At 42.6% G+C, this 20,022-nt stretch overlaps 1 protein-coding gene across 5 annotated transcripts in view; it reads left to right on the top strand.

The window, feature by feature from the left end:
• Window positions 1-20,022, top strand: part of LOC309634260 (uncharacterized protein) — an 88,515-nt gene that overhangs the window by 56,408 nt on the left and 12,085 nt on the right. For 2 of the 5 annotated variants that reach the window (XM_082404234.1, XM_082404236.1), the window contains exon 2: window positions 1,457-1,754. In XM_082404234.1, coding sequence (XP_082260360.1) covers window positions 1,457-1,754 — 298 coding nt within the window. The other 3 variants (XM_082404233.1, XM_082404235.1, XR_014247910.1) reach the window with 3 other exon arrangements.

Here is a 20,022-nt window from a genome sequence, read left to right as displayed (position 1 = left end):
AACAGGTGAATGGATAAACAAATTGTGGTACATTCATACGATGGGATACTTCTCAGCAATAAAAAGGAATGAAATGCTGATAAGCACAACGATGTAGATGAATCTCAAAAACATGCTGAGTGAAAGAAGTCAGACACAAAATAGTTCATATTGTATGATTCCATGGATGTGAAACCTTAAGGAAAGAAAAAGCAAAGCTAATCTATAGTGACAGAAAGCTGATCACTGTTTGCCTGTGGCCCAGGGTGAGAGAGAGATTGCCTAGGAAAGGGCACAAAGGAACTTTTTGACATGATAGAAATGTCCTATATCTTTATCATGGTGGTGGTTATAAGGGTGTATAAATTTGTCAGAACTAATCAAATGTATGCTTAAAATGAGTGCATGTTATTGCATGTAAATTATACCTCATTAAGTTTTTTTTAAGAAAAGCACAAGTGATGTAGTCCCATTTTTATAGAAAAGGTTTTCTAAATGAATAAATGTGAGAATATATATATATATAATTATAAAAGTTTCTAATTGAATATACGCCAAGGTGATAACATTGGTTGTGCCCAGGTAGCATTGGTTGTCCCCAGGTGGGTGTGATTAATCCATAGGCATTAAAATTTTCTTTTGTTTGCTTGTATTTTCTGATACGCCATAAGCTGATTTTTCTCATAAGGTAAAAAAATTCAAACATAAAAGAAAGCATAAGATAATCTTATTGGTCACTTATATTCTTACAGTGTATTTTTAGACATTTGTGTTACCAACTATTGCCCTATTTGGGAAGTATCGTCTGTTCTAATTAATCCCTTATTATTATATATTATGATTGCTCCAACTGTTTGCTACTACAAGCAACCTAGCAGAAAAATAATTGACTTTAAATTCTAAAAGTAAATATTTAAAATTTTAAAAAGCAAATTTAAAAAGTAAAGACAAGGAAAAAATCAGAAAAAAGTAGACATATGAAAAGGTTGCAAAACTGCCTAGCAATACACCAAAAAAAATAGTAATTTTCAAAAAAAGTCACTAACTGATGATGTTTATTTTCAAACCAAATTACCATGTTGTCCAGCTTGCTTTCAGCCAAATTATATGCTCCCTTTTATTGTGGGACCTGGAAACCTAACTTGAACACTTCAATTCAGTAGACTAACACAATATCATATGTCAGGACATACCACTATTTTAAAACTTTAAGAAGGTAACTGTATTAGCCAGAACTCTTTTGGTTGCAAGTGACAGAAACCCAATTGTAGCTAATGCAGAAAAGGGAAATTTTTTGGAAGCTACAGGGATAGATGATTCAAGGATAAGTTACATAACTGAAACAGGGGAAGTGCAGGTATATAGCTAGGCCTGAGGTTCAAATGGAACCAGGAATTCACATGCCACTAGGAAACTATTTTTTAAAATATATGACGTCACTGTCTTTCATTATAGACTAGTTTCTTTCTCGTGGTAGGAAACATGACCACCAATAGCAGCCGAGAACCTCCATCTTACTTTTCCATCATCAAAGAGGAACCAGCCTTTTTCAGCGTTAAAAAAGACATCATTGAAGACATCACCTTCTTGGTTCAGGTGCCTTCCCTGAAAGTAAGGAAGCAAGTCAGGAGGCAAGGTACTGTGGTTTGCCAGGCTCAGGTTGGCTCCCATCAACTGTGGGTAGGATCCAGGATCACACAGCAGCAGGAATCGTATAGCTGGGAGAAAGGAGTCCAGGGTGTACAGAGGAAGGAGCAGGAAGCAGATCCCAGAAGGTGAGTTGGGAAGATAAAATAGGTGTCCTCTCTAGTTAAAAAATGATCTTACACTCAAGGGGCCCTGGCAGGCAAGCCATCCCTTCCCATGTACATTTTGCCCATTACTTCCACTTCCGCAATACATCTTGCTAATATCTATTTACAAGCTTCCTTGTGCAAGGGCCTGGAGATAAAGGAATGAAGTTAACAGTTTCATACTCTTTGACTTGTATAGCTCTGCATTGCTTGATATTAATGTTGCCAGACCTGACTTTCTTTATGTTCACATTTGAATAATTACATTTTACTCCTATTTTAATTTTTGAATATTTCATTTTATTTTTGTTTGTCTAATAAGCAGAGAAACCTTGGATTTAAGGGGTTTTTTCCTCATATCTAAGAGTATTGGCCTTTAATGATTTATTAGATTTTTTTAAAGTCTTTGTTAAAGATGACTGTGGTTGTTCTTATTATACCTTTATTAAACAGAAGTGTATCCTTTCTACCTTCCTTTTCTTTTTCTTAAAAAGACACTTGCTTTTCCTTTCCCCTTCTTCATTCTTTTGATCTGCATTGATGTATGCCAATAGCCCATGATTTCAGTATAATAATTTATTTCAAATATTTTAATCTTTTGATGTCAGTTTTGACAAGATACTTGCTGCAGTTGTTTAGACTTATTTCAATACAATCAACTGGTCTCACTGCTTCCTACAAGTTGTTGCCTGCTGTTCTTGAGTTCGTCCTTCAGAGCCATCATCCTCTTCCTATGGACACACGTTGAGTACCATTTTCTCAGAAAGAATACATGTATTTGCATAATTAATTCCCATTGCCTTCACATATGTATAGCTTGGTCGTATATAAAATTCCTGAATCACCTTTTTCTTTCAAACCTTTGCAACTGTTGTGTTATCATCTTCTAGGTAGATTTTCCTGTAGTATGTTCTAGGCAAAATAAGGTGTGAAAGATGCTCCAGAGAAAAGGCCTTCATGGTCAAATAAGTGTGGGAAATGTTCCATACAATTGTAAATGTACTAGGCAGAGTAGCATGGTAAAGGCCAGGAGACATCCTGAGATAACAAAAGTGGTTTAATTTTATTTCCAGTGTATCCAACCTATTGGACCGCAGTAATCTCAAGAGAAAGCAAGTGACCAATAATATGTTTATAGTTAATATTTGTTGAACACTTACTATGAGCCAGGCAATGTTCTAGGACTTATTCTATGGATATCAATTCACTGTGTCCTCATGGCAGCTCTATATGGCTGATAGAATTTTTCAACCCATTTTAATAGATGAGAAAACTGAGGCAAAACGAGCTTAAGAAAATACGCTCAAAAATGGCCAATTCAAACCCAGGCAGTCAGTTCCACATTACTCACAGCCCTAACAGTTGGCAAGTGAGGACACAATAAAGGCAACTTCTATAACTGTCCCAAGTCTGAAAAGCATAACAAAATATCTAATTGCACCAAAAAGGAAAAAAACTTTCCACCAAACAGCCTCTGTAACAGAATTTGCCACTGAATTACTGCAAAGGCACTTTGGGGGGTAATCTGATTATCTTCGGCGCAAGTGCTCAAACTCTGCTGTTGGCCAACGTCCAGGACCCATCATTGAATACTCATCACCTCATCAATTCAGCCTGCTAGACTGACGGGCAAAACAACATCCAAATATTCATTGCACATCTGTGCCGGGCAGATTATACATTAGCAATTCAAATCTGGCCAGTGTACCGGCCATTCCTGCAAATGCGTCTGTTTGGGTGAGATGCCTTGTTGTCTGGGACAGATAATAAGGCAACTCGGTCTAATCTTGAAGAACAATCAACCCATCTTGTGAAGGTGACTGGCTGTGTGTGTTCTTGCCCTGGCAGCATTGGAACAATGGCCCCATGATGCACTCGACTCAGCTGGCAGTGAAGTCCCATCCTGATTAGTAGCCGTGGCTGGTGTCAATCACCACGGGATGCACCATTGTCCTCTGGTCCCCTACACAGTTTATTTACAGGAAAACAAAAGCTTTGGGGGGGCTATGGCTGCTTCCCAGAGATTGCAAAATAGATTGAGCTGTCAAGCACACAAAGTAGATGAAGATTAATGAGTTGTGCAGACAATAAATATGAAGAGATGACCATGAATATGCTAATGGGCATTATCCATATACACCGTAATTGCTACCAAAATTAAAAGGTGGCATGAAGAAGATGGGTCACAAGGTGACAGGGAGATAATCTTAGTTGCTTGAGACGCTCAACCCAGATAAGACCCTCTACAGGTTTCCTTTCCCCCGATTAAACCATCCTGAAGCAGCATTGTTCACAAGCTGTCTGAATAGGCTTCTTTTATACAGGGATGTAAGGAGTGGGGTGAGGGGGGAAGCTGGAAAAGTTACTTTAGGGAAAGGTGTAATTAGAATAAGAAAGGTGTTTATCAAAGGCAAGAAGTGATCAGTTGTCAGGCTCTCTTCTCATCCCCAGGGACAGAACTGATAAGGATGTCACTTCACACTTTAGCCTCCCACACCTCCCCACCACCACTACCGCAGAGCCACAAGGACTATTATAACTATGAGAATGTTAGTTAGATCACCTTTAAAGGAGGAGTGAGTGATTTTTCAGAGTATTCCAATACTCTGATGACTTTTAAAAAATAAACCTAATAGAGACATTTGAAGTACAAAATGTTTAAAGGCGAATGTTTCCTTGAATGATTTGATTTTGGAAATCTATATCGTGTAGAACTGTGGCATGGCTCTGGCATGGCTGATTCCCACCCAGCCTCGCAGCCTGTCCTCACAGTCTTCCATGTGGCAGGATGGTGTCCTCTGACCCTGTCCGCCCCCTGTCTTCCTTTCCATCCTTCTGTCTGTGGATGGCAGTTACGTTAGCATAAGAGCATACTGAAGTAATGCGATCGGAGTGTGTATGAACATTAGAGAAAGTTTTTCTTGTTTTCTAGTTTCTCTCCTCTGGAGGACCTGGGACCAGGTTCTCATCCCCCAGAGGTCTGTGGAGCATCAACACCAATTGTAAGAACACACCTTTGTTCCTTCAAGATAGAAACCAAATGTTTATTTCTTGGCCCACACCAGGTAAAGGGGAGCAGGATGAAACCAGGGTCCAAGAAGAGGGCAGAAGGGTGGAAGAGAGGAAGGGAAGTCAGTAGAAAGAAAGGGTCCCAGAGACTGTCTGAGGCTGACTCTACATGGACTGAAATCTGCCTACCAGGGAGAAAAGGGAATTTTGTACAAATGTATGAAACAACCTCACTGAAAGGGGTGGGAGAAAAAGGTGCCACCCTAGGTAACTCTGGAAATCAGTGGAGTCTACAAAACTAAAGACACACAAACACTTTACTCTAGTTGACAAAGTTGTTACCATGGGTGGGCGGGTTAACAATTCTGAAACCACTGGAACTGAACAAGTCAGTATGGATGGCAGATGGTGGAGCCAGGTGTCTCCTTGTTGGAGTGGGAGTTTTCACATAAGCAAAAGGAGATGGCTTAGAATGATCAATGTGGTGATGTGGTTGGGTTGGAGATATCAGTATGAATTCATGTTTAACTTAATATAGACGCAGATGGTTAACACAAAGAAATATTTATAGATTTGTGTCTATACATAGGTTAGTGTACACACATGTATTTCCTTGCCTTCTCACCTGAAAGGGGCTACAAAATGGCAACAATGACTCGGTAGCGAAAAGCAAACCTAGCACCAACTCTTGGTTTCTAATACCATACTCCAGTAAAAGAAAGCATTCACAGGGAAATGGCTGAGCCTAGAATGGTGCAGGAAATATACAAGGTGAGCCTAGAGCTTCTTGTAATGCCCAAAAGTAAGAAATTGCTAAAAAAAATTTAAAAACCCACATCGATGGGGGGTATGTCAATGGGACATAGGAGCAACAAAATAAATAAAGTAGTATTGGATCATAACCCAAAATATAAAACAAATACCCATGAAGTCCATACTGATATAAATAAATGATTGGATAAATAAATAAATGGGGGAAAATAGAATAGACAAATTACCCACGTAGAAGAATTCCAAATAATTTATGTAGACATCCCACCCTCAAGAGGTGGAGTGTTAACTCCCTCCTTGCTAATTTCGGGGCCTCGCATAGTTACTTCCTTCCAAAGGGTACAGTATGAAAAAGGAGAAGAAGAGTAACTTGACAGTGGACAAATCTGAGAAACACTACCTCAACCGACTGATCAAGGTCAACATCAACAGTGATAAGTCATGTTGCTAGGGTGTACCCTTGATATGATGTGATGAGATTGGCAATTTGCTTCTACAGCCTTCCTCCCCAAAACCCATAACCTCAGTCTAATCAAGAAAAAATATATCAGACAAATTTCAATAGAAAGACATTCTACAAAACACCTGACCAGTACTCCTCAAAACTGATCATCAAAAACAAGCGACACTCTAATGTAATATGTCAATTACATCTCAATTTTTTTAAACTACAAATTAAAAAAAAACAAGGAAAGTCTGAGAAACTGTCACAGCCAAGAGGAGCCTAAGGAGACATGGTGACCAAATATAATGTATCCTGGATGGGATCCTGGAACAGAAAATGGACCCTGGTTTAAATGGGTAAAAACTAAGGAAATCAAAACAATTAAGATTATTAATGGACTTAACTTAATGGACTTAAGTTAATAATAATGTATCAATAATGGTTTATTAACTGTGACAACTGTACCATGCTAATATAAGATGTTAATAATAGAGGCAATTGGGTATGAAATATACAAGAACTCTCTTTGCTATCTTTGCAGTTTTTCTGTATGTCTAAAATCATTCTAAAATAAGAAGTTTATTTTTTTAAAAAGGAGGTTAGCAGCATCTTTTGTGCTTAGTAGGAAGCTAGTAGTAAGACTACTCCTTCTGATGTCAGGCAGGCATCAGCCAGACTTCTCAGTTGCAAGTGACAGAAATTTACTCTAATTTACACAGACAAGGAATTTGTGATAGGACATTGGGTAGCACACAGAGTTTATGAAAGGGCCCAAACCCCACCAGGGAGGCCATGCAACTGCAGAACTGGCCTGGTGGAGACTCCACTGCTGGTGTCATGGACCCACACTCCACAGTTTACATGGTCAGCCTTCTGATGTTAGATTCAGATGTAGCCACCAGATCGGCCAGCCCCTTGCCAGAATGGCTTCTGTGGGGTCCCTCCTCTGCTTCACTAGCTTGCAGTTCAAAGTGATGAGTCAGCCTGGCTGAGCCGGGGTCATGGTCCAGCTTGGTGCAAAGGATATGGGGCAGTGAGTATCTGGTGTTTTCAGCTCCTACAGTAGGAGGATTCAAGGAGGGGACTTCAGGAAGAAACTGAGAACTGATCTGGGTTTTTTTCTCCAAGTTGTGATAAGTTGGCACTTCCTTTCACTGGGTCTGCAGACATAGCCAAGTGGAAACTCAATTAAGAGGAGAAGAAATGCTCAGCATTGAAGAAAATAAGTAGGATGTGGATGATCCAAATGGCTGTCTACTCTGTGCTGAGCCAATTTAGATGGGACCAAAACTTTTGTTTTTTAGTAAAAACACTGGACAGGTCTTATGGACTGAATTGTGTTCTCCCAAAATCCACATGCTGAAGCCTAAGCCCCACTGTGACTGTACTTGGAAGTAGGGCCTTTAAGGAGGTAATTAAGGTTATATGAGGCCATAACAGTGGGGACCTAATCCAATAGGATTGGTGTCCTTATAAAAAGAGGAAGAGACACTAGAGACCTCTCCCTCTCTCTCTCTCTTTCCTCCCTCCCTTCCTTCCTTCCCCACCACCACCTCGAGTGTGCACACAGGAAAGGCCATGTGAGGATACAGTGATAGGGCGGCTGTCTGCAAGCCAGGAAGAGAGGCCTCACCGTAAACCAGCCCTGCTGGCACCTTGATCATGGACTTCCAGCCTCCAGAACTGTGAGAAAAAAATGTCTGTTGTTTAAGCCACGCAGTCCGTGGTATTTTGTTATGGCAGCCAGAGCTGACCAATACAATAGGTTTTTCAGGGGCAATTATTCTGGAGATGCTTTTACTTTCAGTGCTTTTGTTTTCTTTAAGCTCTTGTCATGGTTTTTGTGGAATGCTACGAGAAGAATCACCACCATTGAGAAACCACCTGCCCTGCCCTGGGGACCATTTCTTGCTTAAGTGTCAGAGTTACTCACTGCACGGCTGAAGTCACAGGGGGAGGGGGGCAGAGTTCTGGCTTGGTGATTAGTCGGCTTAGGTTTTGAGTCTCTGCTCTGCCACCTTCTAACTGGTGATATCGGTCAAGGTACATTTCTGAGCCTTAGCTGTTCGTGCTTCTGTTCATCTGCTCTCTGGAGCACTTACCACTCTGTACTGGAATCATCTGTTAATGAACTCACTGGCCTGTGTCCTCCTCATTCATCTCTGGCCCCCTGGTGTTCAGCCCAGGGTTGGCACACAGTAAGAACTCAGAGATTTTGAATAGATGCATGCAGGAGGACGGTGACAGAGTTATGTGCCTTGTAGAGTACCCTCTGTCAATAAGAATTGCTTTCTGAAAAACTTTTGTGAACTTGAATCAAAGAAATGTGGGTTCAAATCCTTGGTCACTTATTAGCAGTGGGACCTTTAGTCAAGTACTGTGCCCAGTTTTTCTTTTGTAAAAGTGAGGCCAGTAATGAGGCAGACGCTGTTAAATGGCCGCCCAAAGGCCATTCCTAACTCCTTTCTCTCTTCTCACCACCACAGAGGCTAAAAGTGCTAACCACTCAGTTTACTTGTGGTAGAAGTGGCCATATAACTCGCTTTAGGGCAGTGAGTTGAGAGGGGCAAGTTTTCAGGTGAGCTCCTGGGAAAGCCATTGTCTCGCGAAACATAAGCGCAAGAAAATAAAGGCTCTCACAGCCATGGCCTCTGTCCTGCTTCCTGCCTTTGAACATAGAAGTGGGACCCAATAGCCATCTTGAGATCATGAAGGAATAAGCCCAAGGAAGGATGGCAGAGCAGGCTGGACTCCTGATGCCACCATCTGAACTAAGATGACATCCTCCTACAGACATTCTGTTAAGGAGAGGATAAATGTCCTCATGGTCCATGCCACTGTTGGTTGAATTTCTTTTTACTTACAGCCTAAGGCATCATAACCAATAATATTGCTTCACAGGATTAGGTGAGGGCTAATTAGAAGCATCTGTGTGCCTGGTATGCAGTGAGCACTCAATAAATGGGAATTTACTGTTATGACTATGGACCATGGCCCCATCCCCAGGAGCTCAGTGTGGTTGAGAAGACAGACGGGAAGGAGAAGGAGGAGGAAGGGATGAGGGAGGGAAGAGCAGGGGAGAGGAGGGCAGGAGGGGTGAGGTGGGGGTTGGAGAAAGGCAGAGCCAGGGGGAAAAAGAGGGGGAGGAAGAGAGAAAGGTTGGAGAGAGGGAAGGAGGAAAGAGGGCAGCGAAGGAGGACCCCAGTGATAACTGAAGCAGAAAGGTAAAATAATCATGGTAAAAGAACTCAGAGAGTCCAAAGTTGATTTAAAGGAAATAAAGAATAATAATATTTCTTGTACACCTGGGTTTCTGAGCTGAGACTCGTAACCACTATACTGCTCTGCAGAGTTTCTGTGAACATTTAACAGTGTAATACATGTGAAAGGGCCAGTGCATGACAGACACTTAATAAATGTTTGCCAAATTGAATGGTATCAGTTTGAAACTGGCAACCGCAGAAGGGGTCAAAGAACCTACTTTGTTGCAGCCCATTCATCCTCCCTGAGTGGATATTCCATGCTCCAGGAGATAGAAGCCTAAGGTCTTCCTAGATACAGTTGGAAAGAGGAATTGGAAAGGGGCCAGCTCTCCTTATAAGCCTCAGTAATTGACGTTACTTAACAAGAGCGTGCAGGGCGAGCCCTGCAAAGTCTGGTGACTTCCTTTCACAAAGGACCCTGCAGTGCAAGCAAATGCTGTGTGATGAACAGAAATGCCAATTACTACACTAATCAAATGTTGGTTTTCCTCCAGGTAATTCAAAAAAACCGCCACCACCACAACAGAGTAGATTAAAACAAAACAGCTATAAAATCCATTTTAGAGACATTTGAATATAGACTTGATGTTAGATGATATTAGAGGATTATTATTAATTTTCTTAGTAATAATGGTATATGGTGATAGAGGAGTGTGTTATTCTTAGGAGAGTTGTGCTACAATACATAGGGATGAAGAGTTATGATGCCTGGAATTACTTTCTAATAGTTTTGAAAAAAAAATTTAAGAAATAGATAAAGCAAATATGGGAAAACATTAAAGTAGATAATAAGCTCATTGAAATTGGTGACCTCGATTTATTCATTTTTGTGTTTCTCTTCATCCATTCACTACTCCATGCCCAAATCCATTCTCTGCTCTGCCTGGCACGTGGTGGACACTCAGTATATTTGGTGAATTCATATTAAAGATAAAATTCTCTTTACCTGCAAACATCTGCATAACTAAGTAAAGACACGGTTTCAAGCCATTTGCAAGGAAATATCCACAGCTAATTACTTTCTTAAGTAAACACAATCTGTTTAAAATCACAATTGAACACTGATTTTTCCTCCCAGTCTAGCATCAAGCAAAAACCTACCTGCCCTCTGTCCCAAGAGGCCCCTGCCTGCCCCACCGTTCCCCAGAAGGCAGCTCCCCACCCCCAGCACACCCTCACCAAGTGCTGCGCGCCTGCTGCCCTTACTCGGAGCTGGGTTCAGATTTGCTCCACATGATTCCATAGTCTCCTTGGAACAGCAGCTGCCAAAGACACATTCTTCATGTGGAAAGTCAAAGACGCACTAGAGAATATAAAAAAGACATTGCCTCTTAAGGCCTTGGCTCTTCCTTTCACATGTCACTGGTCTAAACAAGTCCCCTGGCCAAGTCCAAAACCAGTGAGGCAGGGAAATATATTCTATTATTCTGTGTACCAGGAGGTCACCAGACAGAGGGAGAGGGCGGTGTTCAGGGTTTACTAGAAAGTTGGAGGAGGAGAAACTATCCTTGAGAAGTCTTCAGGGACAAGATGACCTTCATGGTGTTTTTAAAAATCAGCAGTTGTTTACCAAATGGCTCAAAAGGATAGACATCTGGGCAGACATTGCAGGTTGAGGGACCAAGAAGTGGAGAGCATGCACTGAGTTCATAAAGCCTGGTGTGATGGGAAATGAGCCTGGAGAGAGAGGCAGTCAAATCACAGGTTTTATAAGCCAGGCTAAGGATTCTGAGGATTGGACTTTGTTCTAGAAGCCATGGAGAGTCTGTGATAGGTTTTTTTTAATCAATTTTTTTTAATTGAAGTATAGTTGATTTACAATGTTGTGTTAATTTCTGCTGTACAGCAAAGTGATTCAGTTATACATATATACATTCTTTTTTTATATTCTTTTCCATTATTATTTATCATAGGATACTGAATATAGTTCTCTGTGCTATACAGTAGGACCTTGTTGTTTATCCATTCTGTATATAATAGCTTACGTCTGCTAACCCCAAGCTCCCACTCCATCCCTCCCCCAAACCCCACCCCCTTGGCAACCACCAGTCTGTTCTCTATGTCCATAAGTCTGTTTCTGTTTCATAAATATGTTCATTTGTGTCATATTTTAGTTTCCACATATAAGTGATATCATATGGTATTTGTCTTTCTCTTTCTGACTTAATTCACTAAGTATGATCATCTCTAGTTGCATCCATGTTGCTGCAAATGGCATTATTTCATTCTTTTTTATGGCTGAGTAGTATTCCATTGTGTAGTATGTATATATATATATATATATATATAGACCACATTTTCTTTATCCATTCATCTGTCAATGGACATTTAGGTTGTTTCCATGTCATGGCTATTGTGAATAGTGCTGCTATGAACATAGGGGTGCATGTGTTTTTTTGAATTATAGTTTTGTCTGGATATATGCCCAGGAGTGGGATTGCTGGACCATATGGTAATTCTATTTTTAGTTTTCTGAGGAGCCTCCATACTGTTTTCCACAGTGGCTACACCAACTTACATTCCCACCAACAGTGTAGGAGAGTTCCCTTTTCTCCACACCTTCTCCGGCATTTGTTATTTGTAGACCTCTTAGTGATGGCCATTCTGACCAGTGTGAGGTGGTACTTCATTTTAGTTTTGATTTGCATCTCTCTAATAATTAGTGATGTTGAGCATCTTTTCATGTGCCTATTGGCCGTCTGTATTTCTTCTCTGGAGAAATCTCTATTTAGGTCTTCTACCCATTTTTTGATTGGTTTGTTTTTTTGTTGTTGAGTTGTATGAGCTGTTTGTATATTTTGGAAATTAAGCCCTTGTCAGTCACATCATTTGCAAATATTTTCTCCCAGCCCATAGGTTGTCTTTTCATTTTGTTTATGGTTTCCTTTGCTAAGCAAAAGCTTGTAAGTTTGATTAGGTCCCATTTGTTTATTTTTCTTATTTCTACTGCCTTGGGAGACTGACCTAAGAAAATATTGATACGATTTATGTTAGAGAATGTTTTGCCTATGATCTCTTCTAGTTTTATGATGTTATGTCTTATATTTTAGTCTTTAGGCCATTTTGAGTTTATTTTTGTGCATGGTGTGAGGGTGTGTTCTAACTTCACTGATTTACATGAGGCTGTCCAACTTTCCCAATACCACTTGCTGAAGAGGACTGTCTTGCTTCCTTTGTCAAAGATTAATTGACCATGGTGTGTGTTTATTTCTGGGCTCTCTATTCTGTTCCATTGATCCATATGTCTGTTTTTGTGCCAATACCATTGCTGTTTTGATTACTGTAGCTTTGTAGTATTGTCTGAAGTCTGGGAGGTTTATGCCTCCTGCTTTGTTCTTTTTCTTCAGGATTGCTTTGGCAATTCTGGGTCTTTTATGGTTCCATATGAATTTTAGGATTATTTATTCTAGTTCTGTTAAAAATGTCATGAGTAATTTGATAGGGATCGCATTAAATCTGTAGATTGCTTTGGGTAGTGTGGCCATTTTAACAATATTGATTCTTCCAATCCAAGAGCATGGGATATCTTTCCATTTCTTTGAATCATCTTCAATTTCCTTTGTTAATGTTATATAGTTCTCAGTGTATAAGTCTTTCACTTCCTTGGTCAGGCTTATTCCTAAGTATTTTATTTTTGGGCGTTTGATTTTAAAAGGTATTTTTTTTTAGCATTCCCTTTCTGATATTTCATTGTTGGTGTAAAGAAATGCAACCAATTTCTGTATGTTAATCTTGTATCCTGCTGCCTTGCTGAATTCGTTTATCAGTTCTAGTAGTTTTTGTGTGGAGTCCTTAGGGTTTTCTATGTATAGTATCATATGTGATGGGTTTTAAACAAGGAAGAGGCCTGATCAAGGCTAACAAGTGGGAAGCAAACATGGGTCTTCTCATTCCCAAGCAATGCCCCCCATGAGGACCCCCCACCCTACTTCCAGTCATGCAGACCCCCAAATGCCAATATGTCTTCCTCTGCCCCTCTCGTGTCGAGTATCACCGATAGCTCCTCACCTGAACAGTGAAAGAAGGGTGAGGGGGCCTCTTTTGACGATCCTAGAAAAAAGAACTGCATCATTTCATATGACCTACTTACAAACCTGGGTGGCTGTAGACCATCGATATAAATTCCTAGTTTCTATCATATTTATTTTAGTTGGTGACTATGAATGTTTGAACAGCATACAAATTTATGGTCAGAAAATATTAGCTCCTAAACACTGCAACCCTGCCCCCCAGTCACCTCTTTAAATTCAAATTGTTTCCCCATTCCATCATTTGCGATCAGAGTTTTCATCGCGGGCAGATTTGTACAGGTCGGCCCTAGACCTGGGATTTATTTGTGCCCATAAACAAAACCCCAATATTAGTCACAAACTATTTCTGATTCTCAGTTAACATTCTTAAACATCTTGTATCCCAGGGGACTCTTTGCCCTGTCATATGAAGATGATGTTTCAAGATTTATATTTCCCCAAAGAAGCAAGTAGATCATAAAACCTAATGTATTCCGTGGTTTGGAATGATAATTTCACAAAGAGGTGAAGGAATATTTCACTGTGGATCATTACAACATCAATGTAAATTGTTAATATACTACTTACTACTTCCCTTTAAATATTCATCCAGCTCCTGTTTATGGAACGGCTTCTATGTCCCCCAGTATGGGCTGTAGGTGGATCATGTAATGGGGATGGGGGCAAAGCTGGGGACAGCTCCCTGACTGGAGTGGGAGGGCTGTGGATGGAGACAGAAGAGAAGCTGGCAGAGGCAAAATGACCAGTCGGCAGCATGCTGGAGACCACGAGGGGGGAGAGCTTTGGCAAGGAGAAAGGGCAACAGCAGAGTCCAGGCATGATGCTGTACATGGCCACAAGGATGTCTGTCCCTGGAGACTTGGCCGTGATGGGCAGAGGTATACACAGAGTCCAAATGCAGAGAGGATGAGGAAGAGGGTAAGAAAAAGAGGTATGCGATACCGGGAAACTACTGGAACAGAGGAGGATTCAATTTAACCAATGTTTTCTGAGTATCTTTGCCTTGATCTCATGCTTGAGTTGTTTCCAATCTAGTAATGGAGCAGAGAGGCACACGGCAAAGTGTCTTTCAAGGAGGACCATAATAAGAAAACCTGGAGGCAAAGATGAAGGAACTTTGAATTCTGTCCCTTAGGAGTAATCTCAGAAAGCTTCTCAAAATGATGAGGTGGATTGTACTGTGATAAGGGGTAGTCTTTGAAAACAGGATTCAAATCTCAGCACCATCCCTTCCTAACTAAGTGACCTTGGGCCTGGGTCACTTCTCAGTGCCTCAATTCTCCCATCTGCAAAATGTGGATAATAATATGACCCACCTCTTAAGATGGTTATGAGGATGAAGTAGAATAGCATACATACAGCACTTAGTGAAGAGCCTTATGCAGAGTGAGAGTGCAATGAATGTTAGTCTTTGCTATTATTCTAAGTGGTAACAGCCTAAGGACAGTGACGCTGGCTGAAGGCAAATAGGAGCCACCCTTATCTTTAGGCAAGAGAGTGATGGGATCCAGTCTTCATTTTAGAAAGGAGCCTAGAGGAGGTTAATGCTGGTCTCACAGCTAGGGAAGAGGGAAGCCAGATTGTGTCCTGATATAAGCACAGCAGCAAAGGAAGGCTTGTTTGAAACTGGGAAGAACTGTACCTGTATGCAGCAAAGAGGAGGGAGAGGGTAGAAATGCAGATCTTGGGAGGAGAGGGGGGAGGTAATCCCAGTTCCAAGTGGGGAGTTTTTAGATGGATTGTCCTTTCCTACACTCTGTAAACTTCAGTTTGCTTTAAATTTGCACTGGAATTTAAAAATCAATGGAGGGACCTCCTCAGTGGTTAAGAATCCGCCTGCCAATGCAGGGGACACAGGTTCCATCCCTGGTCCAGGAAGATCCCACATGCCACGGAGCAACTAAGCCCGTGTGAAACAACTACTGAGCCTGCGCTCTAGAGCCCACGAGCCACAACTACTGAAGCGCACGTGCCTAGAGCCCATGCTCTGCAACAAGAGAAGCCACCGCAATGAGAGGCCCGTCCACCTCAACAAAGAGTAGTCCCTGCTCACCACAACTAGAGAAAGCCCGCGCAGCAACAAAGGCCCTACGCAGCCACAAAGGCCCTACGCAGCCACAAATAAATTAATTAATTAAATAAATTTAGAAAAATAAACTGTGTGCATTTAAACTACAAGATGCACAATTAAAATAAAAAGTATGAAAGAGAAAAAGATGAAGTAACAAAGTTTTTAAAAATCAGTGGAAAGCATTAGAAGATAAAACTGAAGAAATATGGGCCACACAACGTAACAATGTTCCACGGGCCACTGGAGCCACAAAAGGACCAGGTGCCAACATGGAGTTGACAGAGCCTCAGTGTGCTGGAGATGAGGACACCAGAGACTGGACAAAGGGTAACTACGGCCACAGCTTGAAGGTGGAGCTTAGCATCCAGGCCCTGGAGCATCAGGAGGGCAACCAGACCGTGGTTCTCACCACCATCCTGTTAGCCCATCGTCTGGTTGGACTAAGTGTTCTATCATTTTACCTCTGATGATAGTGGGGGGAAGGGCCACATGTGCACATGGTAATGTTCTCCAACTGTCGTTTAGCTGGGACACGTTAGGGGTGCTGTAGAGGTCAGGAACAGTCCAAGGGCAAAGTGTTTGTTTGCTTGTTTGTTTGTTTTTCTAATGGAATCAGAATCAGGGCATTTTAGTATCCACATGGATTCTATGTGTATTTATTGAGACAGGTTAGGGGGAGACAATGGTTAGAGATCAACTAGTCCAATCTGCCGATTCCATAGATGAGAAGATCAAGGCCCAGAGAAAAAGAGTCCCAAGGTTCCCTGTGCATCGGGGCTACGCTTCAGCCCCTCCCCTCCAGCTCCCCGGATCAGCAATCTCTCTCTCCCTGCCATTGCCTCCCATGTCATAACAGCTCAGGGGACACTGAAGGGTGGGAGCTACTTGGAAAGGCAGAGCTGGAAGGGCACAGAGAGATCCCATCTCCTGCCCACTGTACAGATCGAGAGACTTGCCTTAGGTAACGCAGCGAGGCAGGGTCGGACCCTCCCCGTGACAGGAAGGATGCTGGCAACGAACAAAGCAGCTTTGATCAAAATCTCTTGCCTTCACAAATCCATCCTTCAGAGCTCCTTAACTTCTTTGTCTCATTTAAACCTCATGACCGCTTGGTAAGATAGGCACGACAAGCAGTGTTATCCCCATTTTACAGATGAGGCAACTAAGGCTGGGGGTGAACACAGTCTGTGAGCATCAGAGCTGGGGTCTGAACCCAGTTCTCTTGTGTTCTGCCAGATCAAGTGTTTTTGTACCTCAGGAGCCATTGTTAAACTAGACTGCTGTCTAAGATTGGAATACATCCCACCCTTAAAGGTTTTTTAAAGCTCTGAGGGTGTGGAAGTCCCTATCATCTTCCCCAGATCGACCAGGCAGTTGCGACACCCTGCCCCTCACCCCCACTTCGCCACAGGAATATCCGATGTGTGAACTACCGTCGCCCTCTGGTGGCCGATGGACAAAGAGCTCCATAGTTGTAACTCCGAGAACAAAGACCTGCCTCCTCTCACTGGCCAAGCGAGAAGTGGTGGTGGCAGTTCTTTTATTCTGGGGGCCCTGGCCTTGGCTGCCTCAGCTTGACTGACTAATGAGATGCATATCAGCTCAGGAAAGAGCTGTTGAGTGCCAGGCTGAAGGGCCGAGGAACTGAGGTGAAAATGTGACTTCTGTCGGTTGCTTTGGCAGGCATTTGGCTAAGTCATCAGCCACCAGAGTTGCTCCAGTGCTCATGAGGGCAACGCATGCATGTCGGTTCCCTCTTAGGACCCCCCTCAGCCCACCCCTCGGCTGTCACTGAGATCCAGCTTCAAGGCCCAGATCCTCCAGGAAACCTCGCTCACTCCCTCCTGCTCCCCCAAAGCAGGGACAGCTTGCACGCTGGCTACCAGCCCACACCTCCACATGTCAGGGCCAGCAGGACTGTGGCAGATATCTGCTCAACTCTTACATTTCTGAAGGCGGGGGCTGGTCTTGTTCAGCTCCTGGAATAAGGCCAGGCCCGGCCTGGAGCCACTGAGTGAGTTTGTTGAAAGAGAGAAAATTCAGCCCAGCCATCATCTCCCAGGCCTACTCGGGGAATGAGACCACTCTGGAGAAAGGCAGGCTTTGCAGCTGTCGTACCTGTCAGTGCTTTGCTACAGGTTTGAAGATGAGGCCACAGAAAGAGTTTCTAGGGAGAATGGGGTGGACCGAACATCTGACCTGCAACGCTTATTTCTTCACCCGTTTTTGCAGCCTCCGCTTCTCCAAGGCACATCTTTTGGGCAAGCCCCCAGGGAGGAGCGAGTCCGCGGGACCTGGGGTTGATTCTGGGGGAGTTATCCTGGTGCTTCTTTTTCTCATTTAGACAATAAGAGCAAATAATATTGATTGACGGAGGTTTCAGACATTAAATGAGAACTGATGAAGAGCTGTTAGTATCACGGTCAGTCTTCTGGAAATTTCTGGGCTCTGAGCGCTGGGTAGGCATTTCCTCCCAAATGATTCATTCAGTCACTGCTGCAACAGTACAGCATAGTGACCCAGAGTCTGGGCACTGGCGCCGGACTGCCTGAGTTTGAGATCTTGCTCTGACGCTTCCCAGCTCGGTCACCGTATGTGTGTTACGTGACTCACACGGCCCATCTAGAAAAGGGTGATGGCAGCAGCACTCACACCGTAGGGGTGTTGTGAGCATTAAATACATGAATACACGTAAAGAGATGAGAACAGTGCCTGGCACTTAGGAAATGCTCAGAAAAGTGAGCTCTTACTGCATTATTATGTAGAAGCCGCTTGTCATGAGGTTGGCTCAGCCTGGAATGGTGTACCTCAAAGTTGGAGCTGAGCTGCCTTTTACATAAAAATTGATCTTTCTAATGCACATATTTGGTATAAGCTTCTTCACCCTGTGGTCAACATGCCACTGATGTGAGAGGGAAAGTAAAGGAGGCCTTAAAGGCATTTGCTGGTCTAATATTTATTGAATTAATTAATGGGGGGGTTTTCTACATAGATTTGCACTACATGTGTGGATTTGTAAATGAGAAAATGGTAACCTACAACTGAAATATTGGGTGTGATCTCGAACCTGTAACTGCACCAAGCAGAGGCCAGTGGCAGATATGGAAGCCATACATCTACTGAGAACCCTGAAGACCTTCGTACCAACCCAGGACCATTTAATATTTTCATTAATGACTTGAAGGATGGAATCGAGACCCAGCTAATCAGATCTCTGCATGATACGAAGCTGGAAGGGATCTTAGCTACTTTGGAGGACAAGATTAAAATACAATCCAAGCTTGACGAATTGCAGAGAAGGACCTAAATCAATAAAGAGACTGGCAATAAAGATAAATGCAAGCCACTCTGAACAGAGCTGAGAAAATTAGCCAAATACCGAACGGTGATGAGAGAAATGAGTTTTGAGGGGGCTGGGAGGAGCCACCTGGATGTAAATTCATCAAGTTGTACTCTTCGTAAAGTGAAGGCTCAGCTCTGTCATCTAGTGGATCTCAAACTTCAGTGAGTATGAGAATTACCCAGAAACCTTGGGAGAATGCAGATTTCCAGGCCACAGCCCTGAGATTGTGATTCAGTGGGTCTGAAATGAGGCTAAGCTGGTTCTGACGCAGGCGTTCCATGGGCAGCGCTTTGAGAAAGCTAGAGCCCAGCAGATAAGGAGGCAGCCTCTGCCCACACCACTATTGCCCAAATATTTACTCTGGACACATCCCGTGGGACACTCTGCAAGAAGTGACTTCCATCTCTACAAGCTTGGGGATGCTGTCTTTTAGAAGGAAAAGTAAAAAATCACAAGATGAGCATATTAATGACTCCAACATTTTCTGCAGCAAAATAAACAGCTTCACTTGGTTTAATCAAGAGTTTCCCAAACTTTGTGACCTGGGAGCCATTTCTTCATGTAACATCCAACAGCATCTTGTGGAGCACACTTCAGAAAATGTGATGCCCTTCAAGCCCCTCCCCCACCAGATTCTCCAGGATTTCTCAGTCCTTTCACTGCCCTGTGTTAAAACTTATCCAGGGGGCTGGAACTTGAAATCCTTTTAGATTCTGCTGTATCTCCTCAACTTCCCTGGGTCTGAACTTTCCTCTTACATTTTAGGAGAAGACGTGTTACCGAGTCCAAGCTCCCTCTGCTCACCACACGACAGGCCAATAAATGAGAGACGAGGTGTTGAGGGAAGGAAGACGACTTTATTCAGAAAGCCGGCAGACCGAGAAGATGGCAGACTAAAGTCTCAAAATAACCATCTTATCGGGGTTTGGATGCCAGTTTCTTTTATAGTACAGAGAGGGGGTGGAGATGAGGAAGTAAAGTAAAAAGGCCATAAGTTTTGCAAATATCACCTGGAATGGCCAGCCTTGGTGGGGGGGGGATGTGTTAATTTCTTCTTTCTTGTAGCCATCCACAGGTGGACAGGGTCCGGATGTTTGCCTGAACAAAGGCACTTTGGTTAACATTCAGGCAGAGGGGCAGGGTTCTCCGAGGCAGGCCATTATGTATAGACAGTATCCTTTTAATGAACAAAAGCAGCGGAAAGCAAAGGTTAAAGTAAAAGAAACAGATCCAACATGTAGTCAGATTTGGCTCTTCCCTGTTACAGATGGAAGCAAATTAGTTAGAGCTTCCAGTCTTGGGCTTTCTCTTGCCTAG

This window comes from Balaenoptera borealis, assembly GCF_965194805.1.
Source record: "Balaenoptera borealis genome assembly, chromosome: 8".
NCBI lineage: Eukaryota > Metazoa > Chordata > Mammalia > Artiodactyla > Balaenopteridae > Balaenoptera > Balaenoptera borealis.
Note: the sequence above shows the minus strand (reverse complement) of the source record. Positions and strands in the feature narration are given on the sequence as shown.